This window comes from Helicoverpa armigera, chromosome 1 (assembly GCF_030705265.1).
Source record: "Helicoverpa armigera isolate CAAS_96S chromosome 1, ASM3070526v1, whole genome shotgun sequence".
Lineage (NCBI taxonomy): Eukaryota > Metazoa > Arthropoda > Insecta > Lepidoptera > Noctuidae > Helicoverpa > Helicoverpa armigera.
In genome coordinates this window covers 16050747-16070927 of record NC_087120.1, presented here as the reverse complement: position 1 = coordinate 16070927, position 20181 = coordinate 16050747, and the positions used below count along the sequence as shown (strand labels likewise).

The following is a 20181-nucleotide window of genomic DNA, read 5'->3' as shown; positions in this document are numbered from 1 at the left end:
CTACTCTAAGGCCAGTATTGTAGAACGATACAAGGATAGATATCGCCATAAATGCCGCTAAATACATTTTAAACATCATGTTTAAAGGTACGTTTTGAATACTTTTTCTATGGCAATCTGCAGCAATTATAGATAGTTCAACTCAGATTTGCGCGCGGCCCTATGTGTGCGTCGGCTTGTAAATATACAACTTTCATTCGTGTGACAGTGACGTCGTCCGAGCATGACGTGTTCTTATCACTTTTTGTTATGGGTACAGTCGTTTACGAAAATGTCTAGTTCTTCGGGGAGAAAATGTTTTAAGGAGTATTGTAGCGTTTCAAAAAAATGAAACAACATTCAAAGCTTTTTATTATTACATTTTACAGTTTATCATTATTTTCTCATACGGCTTTTCAAATTGACATTGACAGTATCTAAGAAATAAATGAAGTGAAATATCTAAGATGAATTAAATACTCCTTACATATTTTCTAGCTCGGGGTACGCGGACAATAAATAAATGTGTGGACTAAGAATGTAAAAAGACCTATAATTTAGTATAATAATGGAAACAAAATGTGTGGGGAATTTAAAAAAATTATATTGCTTCGCATAATGTCGACCAAAATAAGACGGAAATAATGAAACTCATAAATGAACGTTTAAGTCAAATTGATGAAGGGATGTTGGGTAATACTTGTCGACATGTACAAAAGAAAAAAGAAGAATACTATAGACATTTTGACATGGAGTCAGAATTTATAATTAACATTGGTGAAAGTAGCGAATCCGAAAAATCATCATTTGATTTTTCAAGTAGCGATACAGAATCATTATAAATAAATAAACTAAATTACGTAATAACTGTACTTTAAACAGCCGTATACAACCCCTAAATAACTGTATTTGTACCCGACTGTACCTCTTGTCACGCACACAAAGTCACTGTATATGTACAAGGGTTACCCACACATAGGGCCGCGCGCACGACTGAGTTGAACTTACTATAACAGCAATTTCTACCTGACTCGCGTAGCTGGTAGCGACACATGGTTAATGTAGAAAAAAATTTCAGCTTTTCTGGTGGAAGATATCGAACCTTCAACAAAAATACGTATACTATTTTGAATTCTTACCGTCGTACCACAAAAACTTTTAAACGTCTGTTGAACACTTGACAAAAAAAAAATAAGATTATGACGTTGAAAAAAGGTCTGTTTGTGTGTTTAGGTGTTCAACAGATGTTTAAGTTTTTGTAGTAAGGCTGTTAGAGTCGACTGCAACTGCCGACTGCATATGCCGTGACTGCATGAAGTCAGCATCAGTCAACATCAGAGATCTGACATCGACTTCATAATTATGCTGTTGCCGCTTCGACCCAAAACAGTTTTATGTACATACAAACCAGTAGTGCAACTGCGGCCAACTTCATGCAGTCGCGTCATGTGCGGTCGACAATTGCAGTCGACAACTAGAATTCAAAATAAACCTTAATCGTATTAAGTTGACAGTGATATAATTTTTTTAAGGTATGTAATTTTATTTAGGGTCAAGGGCCTTATGACAAGACCTATCCTTGAATACCGATTTACAATACGTAAGTAATATGAAAAAATATACACCCAAAATTATGTTTATGTATTATGCATCTAAATTAATTCCCTTAGGTATTATTGGAAATGGGATGATAATGTTCCTGTAAAATGATTTTATACAATGTCTTTAAATAATTGTTATTTCACACAAAGAATACAATGTTATATCTTTTTCACAATGTTCGGTTGTTTTGATTATGAAAGCGAATTTTATCATTAATTTGGGATATATTGTTAATCCGAGCATTGTGAAACAGACTTTATATAAATAGTGATGCATCCGTATGAAAAATATATCCATTATTTATAATGCCATTACGTTACATCTACTTTATAAGTTTAGGAAAATCTACATAAGAACCCACTATCTTATACCAGGATAAATTAAAACTTAAAGTCATGTAATTATAAAACTATTGCTATTTCGATGTTTGTCAATGTATTGTCGGCCATAATGAGTGATTCCATAGATATAAACTAAAAGGAAGATGTACTAGAATCGGTAATTGATCGAAAAAGAGTGGCATATAAATTGGGGAATTTATAAAAGCAAAGTTAGGTATAATATAATAACAATTTAATATTGGCGCGTCCATAATAGTGATTAACTGTAACATGTTATGTTTTAAGTATGGACAATGGTACATTTAAGACAAGTAATTCTCTATTTAGGACTTCTTAGAGACATCTCATTCACTCTGGATATTAAAGTCTAAAAGATGTGATGCATCTTCCATTTATTTTACATCTATGGTTTATACCAGTCTATGCTAGTTATGGTAAGAGGCCTTTTAATAAATTTGATATAAAGTAAAAACAGCAAATTAGCCATCCCAAATTCCATTCACATGGTTTTATCAATTTACCTAGAAAGTTGGTGTCACAAAAAGATAGGATTCTATATTTTAGTTTGTTATAAATATGGTCTGTAGTATTAAATGCAATCGCAAAGTTATCACAAATTGAACCCAAGTTCACCATAACGTAAGCGTCAGTTTTCTTAAAAGAACTGTGTACACGCAAACAAGTATTTACAGTCCACTTCATTTAAATACCTTTAGTTAGGTCCCCTACAAGGCCGGGGCTGCGGGTTGTTCGAAAGAGATACCGCGGCCCTGGTACATAAAAGGCCTATGACGGGACACGACGGTTTTTAGTCAGTAAGAGTCTGACACTCCCTCAGCGCTGCTAACACACAGCGGGAGGGATCATAAAAAAAAACTGGCGTTTATGTGGTCGGTGAAAATGGGTATTAGTAGATAACATACATACAATGGTTAGGTAAGGATTTTATATATCTGAAGTCTATACTATTATACTTATAGTATGTTTTGCTTAAATAAGTACGTGACGGACTATTTATTATTTGATATACATATGTATTAACATACCAGGCCAGAAGTAAATGTAATGTTTTATCTTAGAGGTTTATTTCTTGCAAATAGTTTTAAAGTTTTAAACACTACCCGTCTTACCACAAAAACTTTTAAACGTCAGTTTAAGATTTGTCTAAAAAAATGACAAATTATGACGTTGACATAAAATATGGTTCATTTTGCAGCCATAATTTTTTTAGACAAGTGTAAAACAGACGTTTAAGTTTTTGTAGTAAGACGATACATTTCTTCTGGTCTTAGATATGAATTTAGTATTAATGATAAGTGTGTCTTAATGAATATACCTATTTATATGGCGATTACTTAGACTCAGTGTTGACTAACTCCCACAAAACTACACTATTATAAACTGAAAACGCATTAAAACTATTACTAGAATATATGAAAACTTTAGCCTACTGCGGCTAACCCATTACTTCAATGAAAAAGTTAAAAGGAATATTAAACTATAGTGAGCAATAACTTAATTTAAAAAGTTAATAAATAACAACACTATGTTGTATGATTTGTAATTTCTGTTTGTTACTGAAAACGTAAACTGAAAATGCAATTTCAGGATTTGATTTTTTCTAAAAAGTCTAAAATTATAAAGGAAATAACTTAGGTTGATTTTTTTACTGCTGAAATTGTATTAATTCACACCAGACTCCACCAAAGCGGACCAAAGCCAGTTTTTGGGCAACCAATAGTCTAACAGTCAGTTGCACAAAGCTTCATTAAATCTATTGCTGACACTTTTTATCTTGTTGAGAAAGAAAGAGTCAGCAATAGATTTAAAGAAGATTTAACTTTAATGGAGCTTTGTGCAACTGACGGTATGTCAATAGAATTTCGTTATTCAAATATGTATTGGTTGTACCAGTTGTATGTCAGAGCGCAGATATACACGAGATACAGTTGATTTTCTATTGTTTTATAATTAGCGACATACAAGAGGTTAAAAGCTTCTACACTCCGCTTTGGTAGAATTTGGACTTCAACGTCGCAGTTTTAGTTTATATTGAAGGCTACGCTTTTAAGCAAAATTATTGTTTTCCCGCCAGCTATATTGACAGGACTTACTTTTTTTGCTGTGTGGTTTAAATCCTATACAAAAGACTGTGGTATGCACTAATATAGGGTGATTTGTATTTCGTGACCAATACTTGAACACGTGATTCTACTCATAATTACAAACGACGATCTCAAAGAAACTTATTCTTATTCTCATTAGTTTAATCACAATATCAAAACAAAGAAGCACGAAGTTCAACGTTTGATACAGTTGTTACATTATTTATTGTGATAAAATTAAGGATGACAATAAAACATTTTTATTTGGGAAAGTTGTTTGTAATCATGGGTTGTATCACGAATTTACCTGTACCAACATACAATTTTAATAAGTAATTGGAATCGTCTGGGATTAGGCTATTCACGAGCACAAAAGTATCAGTCGATTCCAGTTATTTTGATTTATGTGGTCTGAGTATTGGTCACTCACCAGATACTCTATATTTATCTATGAACATCACAAGAAAGCGTAGCCTTAATAAAACTTATGAATTACATACAAAAAATATGTGATGAAAAAAACTACATTAATTTAACCAAAACGATTGACTAGCGAAACGATTGGTTACAACTAAAATCGAAACTATATACATTTGTTTTGCCAATGTAATAAAATGCAATGTAACACTATACATTAAATATACTCTGGAGTAGGCACTTATCTAAAGGTACAATCTTGATATAACTTTAAAAAATAAAAAACGGCTGAAAATCATTGTATTTATGATTGTTTTTAAAATAAAAACAGTTAATTTAATGCTTATTTTATTGTATTATTATATGTTTAAATTATATTTGTGTAAAAACTATCAAGATTGTTAGCTTTAGTTAAACGCCGACTCAAATAGAGTATACATAGCCATATGTATGGTAAGCGAGACTATTTGTACAGTCTGTTTCACCCCTTGTTTTTATGGCAAATATTATAATTTCCTGCAGAATTTTATATATTCGAAGGAGTGAAACAATCCCTTACAGTTTAAAAATGTATCAAAAACGAGAGTTGGCACTTATCACGTTTTTTGAGACGTTCAATCTCAGTCGTTGGTTCGAAGGCACTGTACTTAAATTGTGAACTATTTTATTTAATGGAAACTACACCGCACTATAATTTTTACAGTTGCAAAAGGCCTCTGTTGATGCCATAGAGTTATGTATATTTAAAGTTCTATGATTATTTTATTTATAACTAAATATTATCGTGCTATATTGAATGGGCGCTTAGAGAAACCTAGAACTATTCTGTCATTATGGAAGTCTGATAAAGTAGAATTATTAAAGTGGAATAAACAGGCAGAAAGTTACTGAAGTATTGCTAGCATATATTAATTGATATTTAAGGCAGAGATATACTTTAAATGGTTTCACACTGCGTTCGATCCAAATCTGAAAATGTGCGGTCCAAAAAAGTTAAGATTTATCAATTTTAACATCTATGTGAATAATTGTTCTACATCGGACCGACACTTCTCGGGTTTGTATCGACAGCACTTTTGACTTTATATCAGTTGTAAAAACTTCTAATTGTTTGAGGAATCAGTTTTCGAACCACCTTTTTCCACTTTGTGTATTGGCAGAAGTTTATAAGAATAAATCGAATACACTATAACCGCATACAGAGTACGTAAATCTACATGTTTAAGTTACTCTTTCTTACAAACTACTCGACACAAAACCCTACAAAAGTTTCAATAAGCAACAATCGATAATATTGATAATTAGTCTACAGTGACCTCTACAAAATAAATTATAACCTTATTTTTCATATTTACACTGATTAATGATATATATCGTACATACCGATGAGCCTTAAGAGCGAAATAATTATATTTTTACATATTTACTTTCGAAAGCGATAAACAATATTAGAATTTTTCACATATGTATATAAATCGAATAATATTTTTTTGATGTAACATGAACGCGCATAAACTTTACACAAACGCTTTGAACGAGTGATTGTATGTGTAAACGTAATTAGTGCAAATATCGAGTGAAGCCTTCTTAGATCCGAATGCGAAATATTACAAAAAACTTTATCGAGAAGTAAATCACAATACTTCTGAATTAAATTGTCGTATGTAGGTACAACATCTATTTGTTACCGACTTCCCCAAAAAGAAGGTTCTCAATTCGATATATCGATAATATCTGTCTCTTCTCTAATTCGTGTAGATAAAACATGAACTCAAGTTTATAATTCAGTAGTGTTGTGTTTAACATATCGATAAAGTTTATCGATAAAATCGCGCTCAGCACAACCCTCACGACTATCATAAAGTAAATTCATGTCAGTCGCTTTTCCAACCAAGTCTTGTAATGAGTCTTACGTTATCCAAGTCCTAACATTCTATATTATATCCACGAACATCGATAAAATGTCATACGATTTTTACTAAATCGATTCAAACACCAGTAAAAAGATTTATCTAATCAACGATTATTTAAAACTTTAAAGCGGTTTGAACATACGTTACATTATATCGTACGCGTTTGATACTTTTGTCTTTAAACTGTGGATTGCAATAACCATCTATATTTCAGTTTTTCAATTAGAGATTGAAATCCCTACTAATATTATAAATGCGAAAGTAACTCTGTCTGTCTGTCTGTTACGCTTTCACGTGTAAACCATTGAATTGATTTTAATAAAGTTTGGTACAGATATAGAGTTGACCTTGAGAAAGAACATAGGATAGTTTTTATCCCGGACTTTTGAGGAATTCTCTTGGAAACGCGATATAACCGAATTCTATGCGGGCGAATCCGCGAGCCGAAGTTAGTTTGATATAATTTGTATGAAACCAATGTCAAAATTCAATCTCTCAATTGCGAGACGATGGATGGATCGGTTATAGCAATCCGCAGTTTATTACACTACGTTATTATATCTTGATGCGTCTAAGTCCGAGTTGTACCGACAACAGAAACAGTCAGTTTTCATAAAACAACTGCTTATTATGAATTTTCACAAAGAAGTTTCAAAGCGAACAGGAGCTCAATTATGCTAATTTTATTTAAGCGACATACGATTGCTATTCGACTTAGATTCAATAACGACTCAATTACGATTGAAGCGTATGTGGCGTTCTGTTATTTTTTGGTTTAAATAAGCGTTTTTATCCTTTTCTGTGCTTCAATAATGGATCATATTGTGACTGTAGTGTTTGTATCTATACCTAAGTAGATACACGCTGTCTCGGGCATGCGCCGTGAGCGAGCCAGCGTTAACCAACCACGTCAGGTGGACAGGGGTCCTACATACATAAATTTTATAGTTTGCCTAGTTTAAAAAAAAACGGACGTTTCTGTTACCAGTGAATTCAGATTAAAGCTGACGCAGTAGACAATTTATTCCGAAAAGTCACTTCGCCGATCAAACGCTAACTTCAGACGCGAAAAGATACAAACGTACTGTATATTAAAAGATTATATTTAGAAGCTTGCACTAAGCAATATATTCGTTAGAATTTGCGTTTTTTGTATGTATAAATATATATCTATGATACAAAACTAGCCTAGAAGCATCAGTCGAAGTATGAGCATTGTGAAGTGAGTTACACTAATTTGCACTATATAGTGTTGGCCGTTGAAACTGTACAATAAATTAAAGGTAATGGCACACTTGAACGGCAAGGCACGGCATAGCTGTTGTTAGGTAATGAGCTGAAGTTTGTTTGAACACGTTAATTTCAGGGACCATTTAGTCGTATAATACCTAATTAGCAAAATGGCACACAGTCGCAAAAACATCAATTCGCGAATGAACTAATTCTCAACAGGACTAATTCGCGAAATGGCTAATTCTCAAAAGGACTAAGTAGTAAAATGCCTAATTCCTGAAAGGACGAAATTCGTAAAGTGGCTAATTTCCAATCGGTCAACTTTTACCAACTCATCCCACGAGTAAAATTTTATGCATACATACAGTTTTACATTATTAAAAGTAGCTCTACCTAGTCAATCAAACGTCATGGATTACTGGTCTGATTTGAAAAATTATTTCAGTGTTGCATAGCCCATTTTGTGAAGAGATTCCCACAGGATACGGGTGAAACCGCTGGCAGAAGAATAGAAGTTAGTATGAGATATGATTAAAGAGCCAAATTGAAATGACAAGCACTGGGTTGGAGCTGACCCGTGCCGTGCTGTTCATGTGTGCTATAACCTTTACTACAAAGAAACCATGTGATAAACGTTTTTTTTAATATATATTTCGTATTTATTAGCTTGTCTTTATGTGGTTTTTAACTTTCCCCCGCGACGACTATAAGAGACCACTAGCACGGACTGCTTCCATCGGAACAGTTTCGGGCAGTTGAGCGCACCCCCGGCTAGCACGGTCGGCATCCATCTCCGATCCATCTCGGATCCGAATACGAGCGGTCAAAGTGTTGTGTTGAACTTTAGCAATTACTGTAGAACATTCGTGATAAGTGTTTTTTGTCGACTGAGGAGGGACAATTAAACCTATTACAATACAACTGGTTTATGAGTGGTTTGATTTATCAACAAAATCCCGTTATACTGCGGGAATTTTTTTTATTTTTAATTCAAAATAACTGTTAAAAAACCATTTTCAAAGTCATTTAAGGCCTATAAAATTGATATCACTGGTTGATATTTTATCATAGACTAAATCAGCGAAGGTTGAATATCGCCGGACCATAGACAAACAATACTACTCTACACTTCAGTTTCAGGTCAGACAAGAAGATGGCGCTTACAATAAAATGGTAATAACATGATAATATAAATCTATCTACAAACCCTCAAACACCACGCGATATCAATCAATGCAGTGCGAATTAAATAAAGTCGCTTGATTTAAAATATTTAATTATTGTGATGGAAAACCGTATAAAATGGCAATGAAAAACTATATTTCTCTCCTATACATTTCTTAAACATACAGAGTGTCCAAAACACCTGGTAACAAATTATACCAGTTCTGATTTTTGAGACACCCCGTAAAAGACTTAGCTGTATATTTAGCAATACGCAACACATTAAAAAATCTGTATATTCATATACATATATACCATTCGCACTGCTCCTTACTCTAATATCATTCAACAGTCTTACGGGCCATTTAAGAGCGGTCTGATCCTTCCGAGTTACTGAACATGGATGCTACCATGTTATCGAACTCGGGGACAGCGTCTTCGAACATCTTCAGTTGTTTGGACAAAGATTCGGAGTCGGTTCCAGAAGCTTCGATCACAATGTCCGTCCATTCGTCGCTTATGGATCGGGCTTGCAAGCATTCTTGGTAGAAATTCGCTAGCTCTGCTATTGGGCTGCCATCGGCGAAGGGAAACTCCTGGAATTTGTGAATTTTTATGTTAAAAGTGAGGCATGTCATGTGTGGCATCTTGTAAGTATTTATGATTTATATTTACGAAGAAGTAAAGTAATATATACTATCAATATAATAGAGAGAAAATATTATTTTGTTTGTTCGTACCGTGAATACTCCGAAACTACTGAACCGATTTGAAAAATTCTTTCACAGTTGGAAAGCTACACACTTTCCGAGTAACATCCCTACATTACATTACAACATTATAAATGCGAAAGTAACTCGTGTCTGTCTGTCTGTTACGCTTTCACGTCTAAACCACTGAACTGATTTTAATAAAATTTGGTACAGAGATAGAGTTGACCTTGAGACAGAACAAAGGATAGTTTTTATCCCGGACATCTCTTCGAAACGCGATATAACCGAACTCTACGCGGGCAAAGCCGCGGGCGGAAGCTAGTAGGCTGTATTTTATCCCGGTATAAATCACGTAATGATAAGAAAGGGTAAGTCTTTTTGTAGTTTATACCACACCAATCATCCCAAGTGTTTAAAATGGACGACAAATGTGAAATGGTTTGTAGATTAAAGGCTGTAATAACTAGTTAGAAATGTGTATTTATTTGAGAATTACATAACAACATACAAAAAAATTGGTAGTTGTAATTATAACATCGTCACAGCTATTTACTTACAAGTATGAATGGGCGCGCCAGAAATTCCAACTATGCGTCTTATCAATGCGTAATGTTTTACTTGGAAATTACTTTGTAGATATATGGATGAGTGAGTTCGGTCATACCTAACGTTTGAGAGAAGTTATCAAATCAACTAATAGCCGTTCCCTAATTTTATGTATCTGTTGTTTCCCTTACCAGAGATACACATTTAATGTTACTTGTATGAGGCTTAACGTCTAAAATCCTCTAGTTATCAAATCAAAAGATAGATACAATATAGAGAATGGCCGTAGTAAACCAACAAGGCAGTCTGTGCTAAAAACCTCTTGTTCTTCCGTGTGTCTTCGAAACTACGCAACAGATTTTGATGCGGTTTTTCAAGAAGGTTTATGTGTATAATAACAATTAATGATGCAATGGCAATGTCTCAGGTCATGCAATATCTGTCCATAAGAGCCCTGCTTCATTAGGACGCCATTGGCGACGTCGCCGGCTACGTATCCAAGCAGTTAGTATTGAAATGTACGGAACCTAACTCCCTTGGCGACGGTTTGGCAACGTCGCCAAATTGGAGGCGTGGCCACGAGCTACAGTTCCCTATGTGGCTTCTGGCTATCGTGGCAGCTTGGCGACGTGGCCACAGTTGCCACTATAATGTACACGGTAAAGCGCACCTCCCTCACACAGTCGCCAATGTGGTCGCCAGTCAGCGTGCAATTTCTTCAGCGCCGACGTAAACAATTGACTGTCGAGACGCCATGGCCACTCGACTTGGCGACATTTGGATGCCAGAAGTAGCCAGACCTGTGCCGCTGGCGACGTCGCCATGGCGTCCTAGTGAGGCAGAGTTCTGATTCACAACAAGATCGATAGTCCACAAATACTCTCGCGTGTCCGTATCTTGGTCCCTGGGAACGTGTCAGCAAACTCGCAGGGACAGGTAGCGCCGCGGCGCCGCCCGCGACTGCTGGAGCCCCCCCGCGCACGCACCGAGCGCGCTCGGCAAGCGCCCACCAACCGCGCACTCCGCATTATTGGGGACATATTATTGCACAGCACCATGAATTTGACTTATTTGCCGATAGATTAGGACATTTGTATAAAGAATTTAAAACAATTCTAAATAACTGCTAGCCGTCAAGTTTCCATAAATTTATTTCATAATTAATTATTATAATTGATAGTTGCGTATTGCTTTAATTATTTTTTTTATTATTATTGTTTATGTTAATTAGTATTACCATGACCATTCCTAACAATGTAATGTGTGTAATAATGTAATGTAAATTGTAAAACCTAATAATTCTACTATTACCTACATAATGACGAGGTTGTGTAATACCTGCCGATGTTTAGTCTTATAAGCGTTTTGGATGTGTCATCTGTTAGCTTGTAAGATTAAGGGCTGATTTTTCAATCGCCAGATAACTCCTATCTGAGGAATATTTTTAACGTTTTGACAGCTTTTGTATGGAAAATATGTCAAACCGCCATATTTATTCCTCAGATAGAAGTTAACTGATTATTGAAAAATCAGCCCTTAATGAAATAAATATAATAAGTATCAGAAATCAATATAATTTAATAGATAATTACCATAAGCCCAGAGTATCTGTCTCCGTTCTTAGGCTTGGGCACTTCGATGGCGCGGCTGACGGCATGAGCGGAGGAAGTCGGCACACTAGTACTGCAGCTGGGTTTGTTCGCGTTCTCGTGGTCTGATATCGTTAGCGCTTTCATTTTCTGAAATTATGTGGGAATTTTGAGTTAAATGTTTGAAGTAATAGTAATAACACATGTTAGAAATCAATCAAAATGAGGAATGTATATCACTTTGGTCAATTGTGTCAACGTTAAACAGACTTTTATATGATACTAGCCGTTTTCCCGCGGTTTCACCCGCGTCCCGTGGTAACTACTGCCCGTACCGGGATAAAATATAGCCTATGTTACTCGTGGATAATGTAGCTTTCGAATATTGAAAGAATTTTTAAAACGGTCCAGTAGTTTTTGAGCCTATTCATTACAACCAAACAAACAAAGTTTTCCTCTTTATAATATTAGTATAGACAATGATACACAGCCGGTTATATGGACTTTCAAACTAAAGATATGTGAACACAAATAAAAGACTGACCTCGAGGCTTACTTTAGAGGTTTACTTTAAAAGAAAAAAATGACATATTTTACAATTACTTACATACCGTCAACCAATATCTATAATGTCAGTGAGCCGTCAGAGCCGGAAGTCAACAGTCGCGTATTGCGTTCTTGCATACCTAAGGGTTTCTGTCCGACAGTAGGTATCTTTGACAAGAATAGCTAAAACACCGGCCAAGTGCGAGTCGGACTCGCGCACTAAGGCTTCCGTACCATTATTTAAAATCACGTTTGTTGTATGGGAGCCTCCAAAATATTTATTTTATTCTAGTTTTCAGTATTTGTTGTTATAGCGGCAACAGAAATATATCAACTGTATATTTCAGCTTTCTAACTATAAGGGTTCATGAGATACAGCCTGGTGACTGACGGACGGACGGACAGAGGAGCGAAAATAATAGGGTCCCGTTTTACCCTTTGGGTACGGAACCCTAATAAAAGGTGAAGAAAAACATCTTGAAAAAACCTTGATTAAGTCTAAAATCGCTTGTAGTGATTAATTCTCACTCCTTTTCTGTATGAAAACAGTACCTACAGAGGAATAGTAGTGAAAGAACAGTAAAAGCTGATGTGATGATCTTACATTTTCCATCTTCTCCTTCTCAGCAAGCAGCCAGGCCATGGGCGGCTCCGGAGGCAGTTGCTCACTGAGGGTCTTGTGTAACTCCTGGATCTTCTTCTGGTCGACAAACGCGCCAGCAGTCAACGGCTTCGAGAGGTCTAACTCTTTCTTCTCGTTGCGGTTTTTTCTGAAAGGAAATTATTTAAGGTTACTAGGTATAAAGAAAATTAAAAAGCGATGCAATCATATCTATGTCAATATATTATAAAGTTGAAGACTTTGTTGGAACTATTGGTACGATTCGAAAAATTACTTCAGTGTTAACAGCTATGCACCTAGGAAGGCTGATAGTTTTTATCCGGTTGCGTTCAGTAGTCCCCACGGGACGCGTTTGGAATATATCTTGAATTATTTCTAGACCTACACTAATCACTCAAACTCAAAAAATATCATTCAAATTAGGCTTATAAATTTTCAATTCATCATTCGTTCTCATCTTGTTCTTCAATCTTGATGTACTATCAACTAAAAACAATCAAATACACTAAGGTTGAAATATGTGCTTTGACAGTTCAGTGGGTCTTACATGCCCTGGTTGATGGTACATTCAAGTAAACACTCAACTTACTTGGGACTCTCAGTGTAAAAATGGTCACTCTTCACCATGATCCCGGTAGTGGCTGGTGAGGCTTCGTACTCAATCTTCTGTCTAGTCTCCGGCATGAACGTCATCTTCGTCCGGTACACCACCTCTATCATTAACGTTCCTATCGGCGTGTGTAGCTCGCTCACTTTCACCGTCTTGCGTTTTTCGCCTGAAATTGGTAATAAAGTTTTTAATTTATTATCGCCACGCACATAAGAGAGGAATGATTCTTATTAAAATTGAAAAATTTGGGGTATACTGGAAGCCGACCCGAACATATTTGGGAAAAGGCTAAACTGCTAAACATCTGTGAGAAAGGTCCCAGATGTCCTAAGAAATATATGTAGGTATTAAGGGCATAGGCTATATTTTATCCCAAGGAGAACTGCTATTATTTACATCCAACTTAACATACCAAATTAAGCATAAGGACTTATGACCATTTTTTTCAAATTGATTTATTATTTGTTTTCGATGGTTACAATTTCTATATGACCGTTAATATTGAACACTCGAGTCTGTCACTCGAGAAACTTTTGTGCCGTATTGGAACAAAAGTTAAAGCTATCGAGTAGTAACTTGATAGACAAAGGAGTAACTCCTAAGTAACTGTCCAATGTGTTAAAGCTAACTTTAAACGAAAGCTAATAAAATATGTACGACTGCAGTAAAGTTCCTTCCTTCCAGCCTTTTCTCAGTAATATTTAAAGCCCCAATAATCGATACTGTTTTGTTACGAAACTTTCGAATTAAATCGAAGACTTTGTTGTGGAGATCCAATTTAGTTTAATTGATTCCTTGACATTTAAGTCTTAAAAAAGAATAGAAAGCGCATTTAAAAGGCACCCTAATGTCATGTAATTGTTTTTAATGCCTAAGTTTTTGACTGGATTTTGTATCATTTTTGAAGTCTACAATGCCTAAGTTTTTGACCAAAGCTACGTAGTTACTGAAAATTTCAGGTTTTGCGGAAACCAAAGCTATTTTGCTACGTTCGCGTATACTGATAAGGGCTTCCATGTCCTGGACCCATATTAAATTAAATAAATAATTTAATATTCTCATAGACCTACCTACATACACCAGTCCCGATTATCCTTATTGTAGATACTTACAACGGGAAACCATTGTACGCGACCTTTTATAAGTGCCATCCTTAAGACGGATGAAAATAGTCTCTATCTAAACCCACCTTTAAGTTTATTCGGCCTATAGAAGTTTGTTAGGCCTACATGTTATGAATAACATATTACGTAAGCCAGTCTCGACTATATGTAACAGACGCATATGCTAATTAACAGTATCTTTGTCAGCAAAACGTGGCATGTTAATTATTTCCATAAACGTACAGGATATCATAGATTCTTAGGTATTTCTATTAGCATATTAAACTGCTGTTTATTGCCTAGTAATAATGAACATAATAGATTAGTAAGTAATAATTAGTACATTAAAGACCTAAAATCTAGATATTTGAATTTTCATGACGTTATTTTATACGGATTCATTTCAAGAAAGAGTTCTGAAACAAAAGCTCAAAGTTTTCCTGTTACGACAAAGAAGCAAGCCTCAAAAATTCAAGTAACAGTTTTCAACATGAAGTGAAAACAATTAGTACAATAAAGAAACTTTTTATTGTTTTTAAAAGCACTAGAAAGAAAAAAAAATTTTAGGTGCGCAGGTCTAGAAGTCAGGTTCTTTTTGTAAAACTTTTTATTGTAAACTTTTCAGTGTTTCCTCGTCACGTTTTATAATTTTATACACCTGAGAGTTTTTCTACCTAAAGCTTGCCTACAATTTACCCTCGATTTCTTAGGACATCTTCCGATCATCAGATTCTAGACCTGATAACAATGGGACTATTTGTGAAGGTACATGTAATTTCCAACAATAAAAGAATTGTGTAAATCGGTTGGCAAACCACCGGGACATGGGCCATCAAACATAGATAAAAATACAAACATCCGAATTGAAAATCTCCTTTTTAAAATATCAATTAAAAACTCACCTAAAATATCATAATCAGGTTCCCCGCCATAGATCTTATGGGAAATCTTATAGGACTCATTATGCTGTGACCTCGAGAGCTTATACGCCGGGGTTATCCTCGATATAGTCAGGGTAGACTTCAGCATGACACTCATGCGGTAATACACGGTGGAAGGTGAGCAGACCTCGCTGCCAGGAGACAGCTTGACCGTCCATAGTTCCAGCACCATATCGTCTCCATCGACGGTGTGTAAAGAGATCTCGATGCAAAGGACTTTGGTAAGTGCGTCCACCACTTCGCCGTTGAGGACTCGCTTCGTGTCTTCCGTCACGCCTGGCTCGTCGGGGATTGATAGATTGAACTGGAAGAAGTAGATTGAATGTTATGTTGGAGGGCAACTGTGGCCCTTTTGGACCCAAAAGGTCTAATGTCTGATTGATGTCGGCTGATGAAGTTGACGGGTCTATAAGTTTAATCCCTCAAATGCTTTGGAATAGCTTCTAAGCCGAAAAATGGAGGGGCGTATGGATATCTATGTATTTCATTATAGAAATGGTCCAATGATTTGAATATTAGGTACATGGTTTTAGGTTTAGTTGTATCCTAAGAATTGCCCCTTCAAAATACCTACTAATATTATAAATGCGAAAGTAACTCTGTCTATCCGTCTGTTACGCTTTCACGTTGCTTGTAGTGTTAAACCACTGATTAATAAAATTTGTTACAGAGATAGAGCTGAGAAAGAGCATGGGATAGTTTTCATCACGGATTTTTGAAGAATTGTCTGGGGAACGCGATATAACCGAATTCTACACGGGCGAAGCCGCGAGCGGAAGCTAGTAAATCATAAACAAATATAGCACAGCGTAAACTTTGGAGCTAGTCAATGATGTATAATTTATGATGCAATAAGCAAATACTAATCAATGCTCGCACACAATGAGTAATAAATCCACATGGCATAAAATAAAGACTACTTCGCTTAGTATGCAAGGCAGTATAAAAAATTGCTAAGTGGCAAAATAAGATTTTTATAAATAAAAAAATATTAAAAAGAATAACACGCAATGCGGCTTCTTCATTTTGGCGCCCAGCATTATAATTATACGCAAATAAAGCCTAATTCTTTTTATCCAGCTTTATACTGTTAAATGTTCCATCAAACGAGATTCAATCAGTTGACAGTTAGTAGCCATTTCAAAGATCAGACGAAACAGAGACACATGCCATCATGGTAAACTGCGTATGATTCCCACAAATGCTTGATTTTATTCGCATATTGCCTTCACTGCTGAACATAAGTCTACCCCAATGACAGTCCCCCCCCCCTCCCCATTACACTACCATTTATGACAAAACACAAGCTATAAATTCGCTAAACCCGCATTTAATAGTTAAGCTCAGATTTCAAAGCGGTTAAGCTGTTAAAGCTTAACAAGCGAACAAAGTTTTCAACTGTTCCAACTATTAACAACCTTTCGCAGACCGAATACTCTCCTGCAACTATTTGCCTACTGTATTCAGACTTTTAGAGTTACTAAATTCTGCATACATTCACTGTTTTCCAGCAAATATTAGGAACGTTCATATTTAATTGTGAGCTTCAAAATGTTCCATATTTGTGTAACTATTTTCAGCGGCACCCATTTTCAGTGACCTTTGAAAGACAGATAAATTCCCTGAAGCTGTGCCCTACTTTATGAAAATACTCATAAAGTGCTGATTTTAAAATGGAAATAACATTTTAAAACGGGTTGACAAGTTGACACTTCTGGGCTATGCACTATTGGGAGTAAATAATTTAACGTTGACAACGAGTTTCTGCAGTTTAAAATATTTAAACATTTTTATGACATGCAAGAGCCAGTTAAATGAAATTCGCTAATGCTTTTGCGAGCTCTTACTTGTTCATTATTTATGTACAGACAACAGCACATCAGCCTACCTCAATCTATCAAATTTCTTTAATAGATTTTTAACCTTATCACAATAGTGGAAGGTTAATGTTTGATTGGCAATATTTGACAGATTTGGGTAGGTTGACCTGCTGGTGTCTCTACAAGCATCTTAATTGGGAATTCTATACATTTGCTGTACCTTATTTAAGTTTTGTGATTTCTTTATCAGTACACATGCATATACAAAAAATATACTGCGATTTTCCTAAGGCTTACACATCTCAGTCCAATTTGATTTTATTTATGACTTTTACAGTTACAAAAATAATAAGAACTGTTGAATGGCTTGTAAATCTTGGTGATATATGTTAAGTGCTATGTTACTCTAAAAGGTCCTGGTACACATAAGGCGATTCATATATAGACAAAAATTTTCGCAAAAAAATAGTAGAAAAATATGTAAAAAAAACTTGCATTTTATAAATAGCAAAGGTTAGCAACTTATTTACACGCCATACATCATTTTGCAAATAAAATAAGACAAAAATAGAAAAAGTCAGATTAAGCTATTATAACACTAAAAACAAAATTGTAAATAAAAGTCGCTAAATAGCAGGCAAAGCACAAATTCAAATGTAAAATAGCACTCAGCAACTTAAATAACAAGCCTACCGCAACTTATTAGAAAACATAATGAATTGATATGCCCTACGTTATTCCTATCTATTGAACAAAACAAAGTAGCAACATATACTTCTAGCTAGATAAATCATCTTCACAATCTAAGCAAACAATATGTAAGTATATTGTATATACCAACTAAGTAAATAAATAAAAATAGGCTATCATTGATATCAAGTGAAGGATTATCTTCTTGTTTTATAATACTGGGGTCAAAAAACTGTATATCAGTATGTGCTAAGTTTTTATTACAAAACTTATAACATTCTTTGATTGTGGTCAGTGATAATAAAATACTTTTAATATGTAAGACTAGTGTACCGTAGTTTCAACAGTGATTTTTTTATCAAATTCGTTCAGTAGTTGCAGAGCCGGTACAAACAAACAAAAAATCTCTTCATTATATTAGTATAGATGTGGTAACTTTTTATAACAAAACTTATATTTACATTATTTGATTTTGTTCAGTGATAATCAAACATGTTTGAGAATATTGTCCCCACTTGACTACAAGTAGCATAGCAGTAACACCAAAGCAATAAACACAATTGACAGACAAACAATAAAACTCAACTAGTATGAGCACACACATATTTTTAACATGTTATTGCAATTACATTACCATGTGCCATGCATATGCACGCAGGTCATACGAGAATAACTAAGGACGTGCGTTTTTACGACGTTTTGTACCAAAACAAAGCTTACCCATTGCGGCGAAGACTCCACTCCGTTGTCCGGAAACTTGGCATTACATTCGTGGGTTATTTTTTTCCCTTGCCTGCTCTGAACCACTATTTGTGCAACCTTCAGGGTCAGTACCTTCGTAAACTTATAGTACAGTTTGCTCCTTTCTTGTAACTCCGCGTTAGAAGATGCCATTTTCTTATCATTTATTACAGCTAAAGCAACAATTTCATGTTATTTCGATCATTTACGCAGCGTTAAAAAGTATATGCGATCGTAAAGTAACATTTTTACAAATAAACACTGTGCTCTTGTTTGTCACAAATAATTTATATTATATTTTATTAATCAAACAATAGTTTTAGATAGTGTTATTGCAATTTTGAAACGAATAAACGTAAGAATTAGAAGATGAAACTATGAAACGCAAAGCACTGCAGATACGTAAACGCCACCAGACTATAAAAAAAAATCATATCACACAAGAAACTTTGTTGAGATCTCATCATTTCATTTGTCACATGTGGACAAATCTCTTTCATCTGATTGGACAAAACTTATTGGAAGCTGTTTGTTATTGGGCAACAGCTTGTCAATCCATGCCGTATACGTTTCATTCTATGCGGTAATCTAAACTTTGACATTAAGAAAAACAGTACAGTTTTGTACAAAACTATTATATTAACTTTATAAAATAAATTGCGCCGTTACTCGACCTCCATAATTTATCTTTTTATCCTCAGAAGATATTTTTTTACACAAATAAACTCTGACTGCTTAGTTAGTAAAGTTACGCGGTGTTAACTTTCGGCCAATCAGCGCACTTGGATTTGGCGCGATTCCCGAATACAATGGAGCCAAATCTTATAAAATGGTTTCTTTCCCGTTTTTAGCAATACTCTACACTTAATTGGTTATTAAATATTATATTTGTTACACCTAATAACTACCAAATGTATTTAAAAAATATAGAACTTTAAACTTACACATTATAAAGTTCACTTCGTTATCTGGACTTTATCGAAAATGTTAAGGACGCTGGCGACGTGTGTCTAGGTCTCGTGTTAGGCCACTTCTACCAAGCTCCTAAGTAAGTCTGCGCTCCTGGTATCTGAGACTGCAAGTAATCGAATATATTGCGACTTGCGCACTGGGAGTTCAAACTACGCAGACTTAAACTAGATACCCTGTAGGTTCATAAATAAAATAGGTACCTAGGCACTTGCAAGTACCTCTCCGTTGAGGAGATTGTGAATAAGTAGGAACCTAAACGAATACTTAGAATCGGCATAGGTATCTCAAAACCATTTTGGTAGGTAGGTATAATCACGTGCAAAAAAATATATTCACTAACCAAAAAAAATCGATTTCTTTGTGAAATGTTGGTTAAGGCGGCCAACTTTCCGAAAACTGAATGCGGGACTTAACCTTTCGTGAAAGGGGCATTGAAAAATGATCGGACGGAACTGATAAAATAAAAACCGTAAGCAAGAAGCTATAATTTAACCTATCAATATCGTGTCACAGCGTGCACTAGTGTCTTATTTT

The 20181-nt window shown here is 35.1% G+C and overlaps 1 protein-coding gene across 1 annotated transcript; it reads right to left on the bottom strand.

Moving 5' to 3' along the window:
• Positions 1-328: 328 nt before the first annotated feature.
• Positions 329-19724, bottom strand: LOC110372480 (autophagy-related protein 13 homolog). The gene is made up of 7 exons (XM_064036327.1): positions 19620-19724; positions 18655-18848; positions 15386-15728; positions 13360-13546; positions 12753-12918; positions 11606-11752; positions 329-9350 (listed from the first exon to the last, which is right to left on the bottom strand). The coding sequence occupies exons 1-7, from the start codon at positions 19621-19623 to the stop codon at positions 9120-9122; spliced, it is 1272 nt and encodes a 423-aa protein (XP_063892397.1). The 5' UTR covers positions 19624-19724; the 3' UTR covers positions 329-9119.
• Between the last annotated feature and the right edge of the window lie 457 nt (positions 19725-20181).

Bases quoted from the DNA above. Each gene is read 5' to 3' on its own strand.
- LOC110372480 (XM_064036327.1), bottom strand. The intron at 13,547-15,385 runs GTGAGTTTTTAA...TACCAATTTCAG, and splicing joins ACCTGATTATGATATTTTAG to GCGAAAAACGCAAGACGGTG. The intron at 9,351-11,605 runs GTAATTATCTAT...CACAAATTCCAG, and splicing joins ACAGATACTCTGGGCTTATG to GAGTTTCCCTTCGCCGATGG.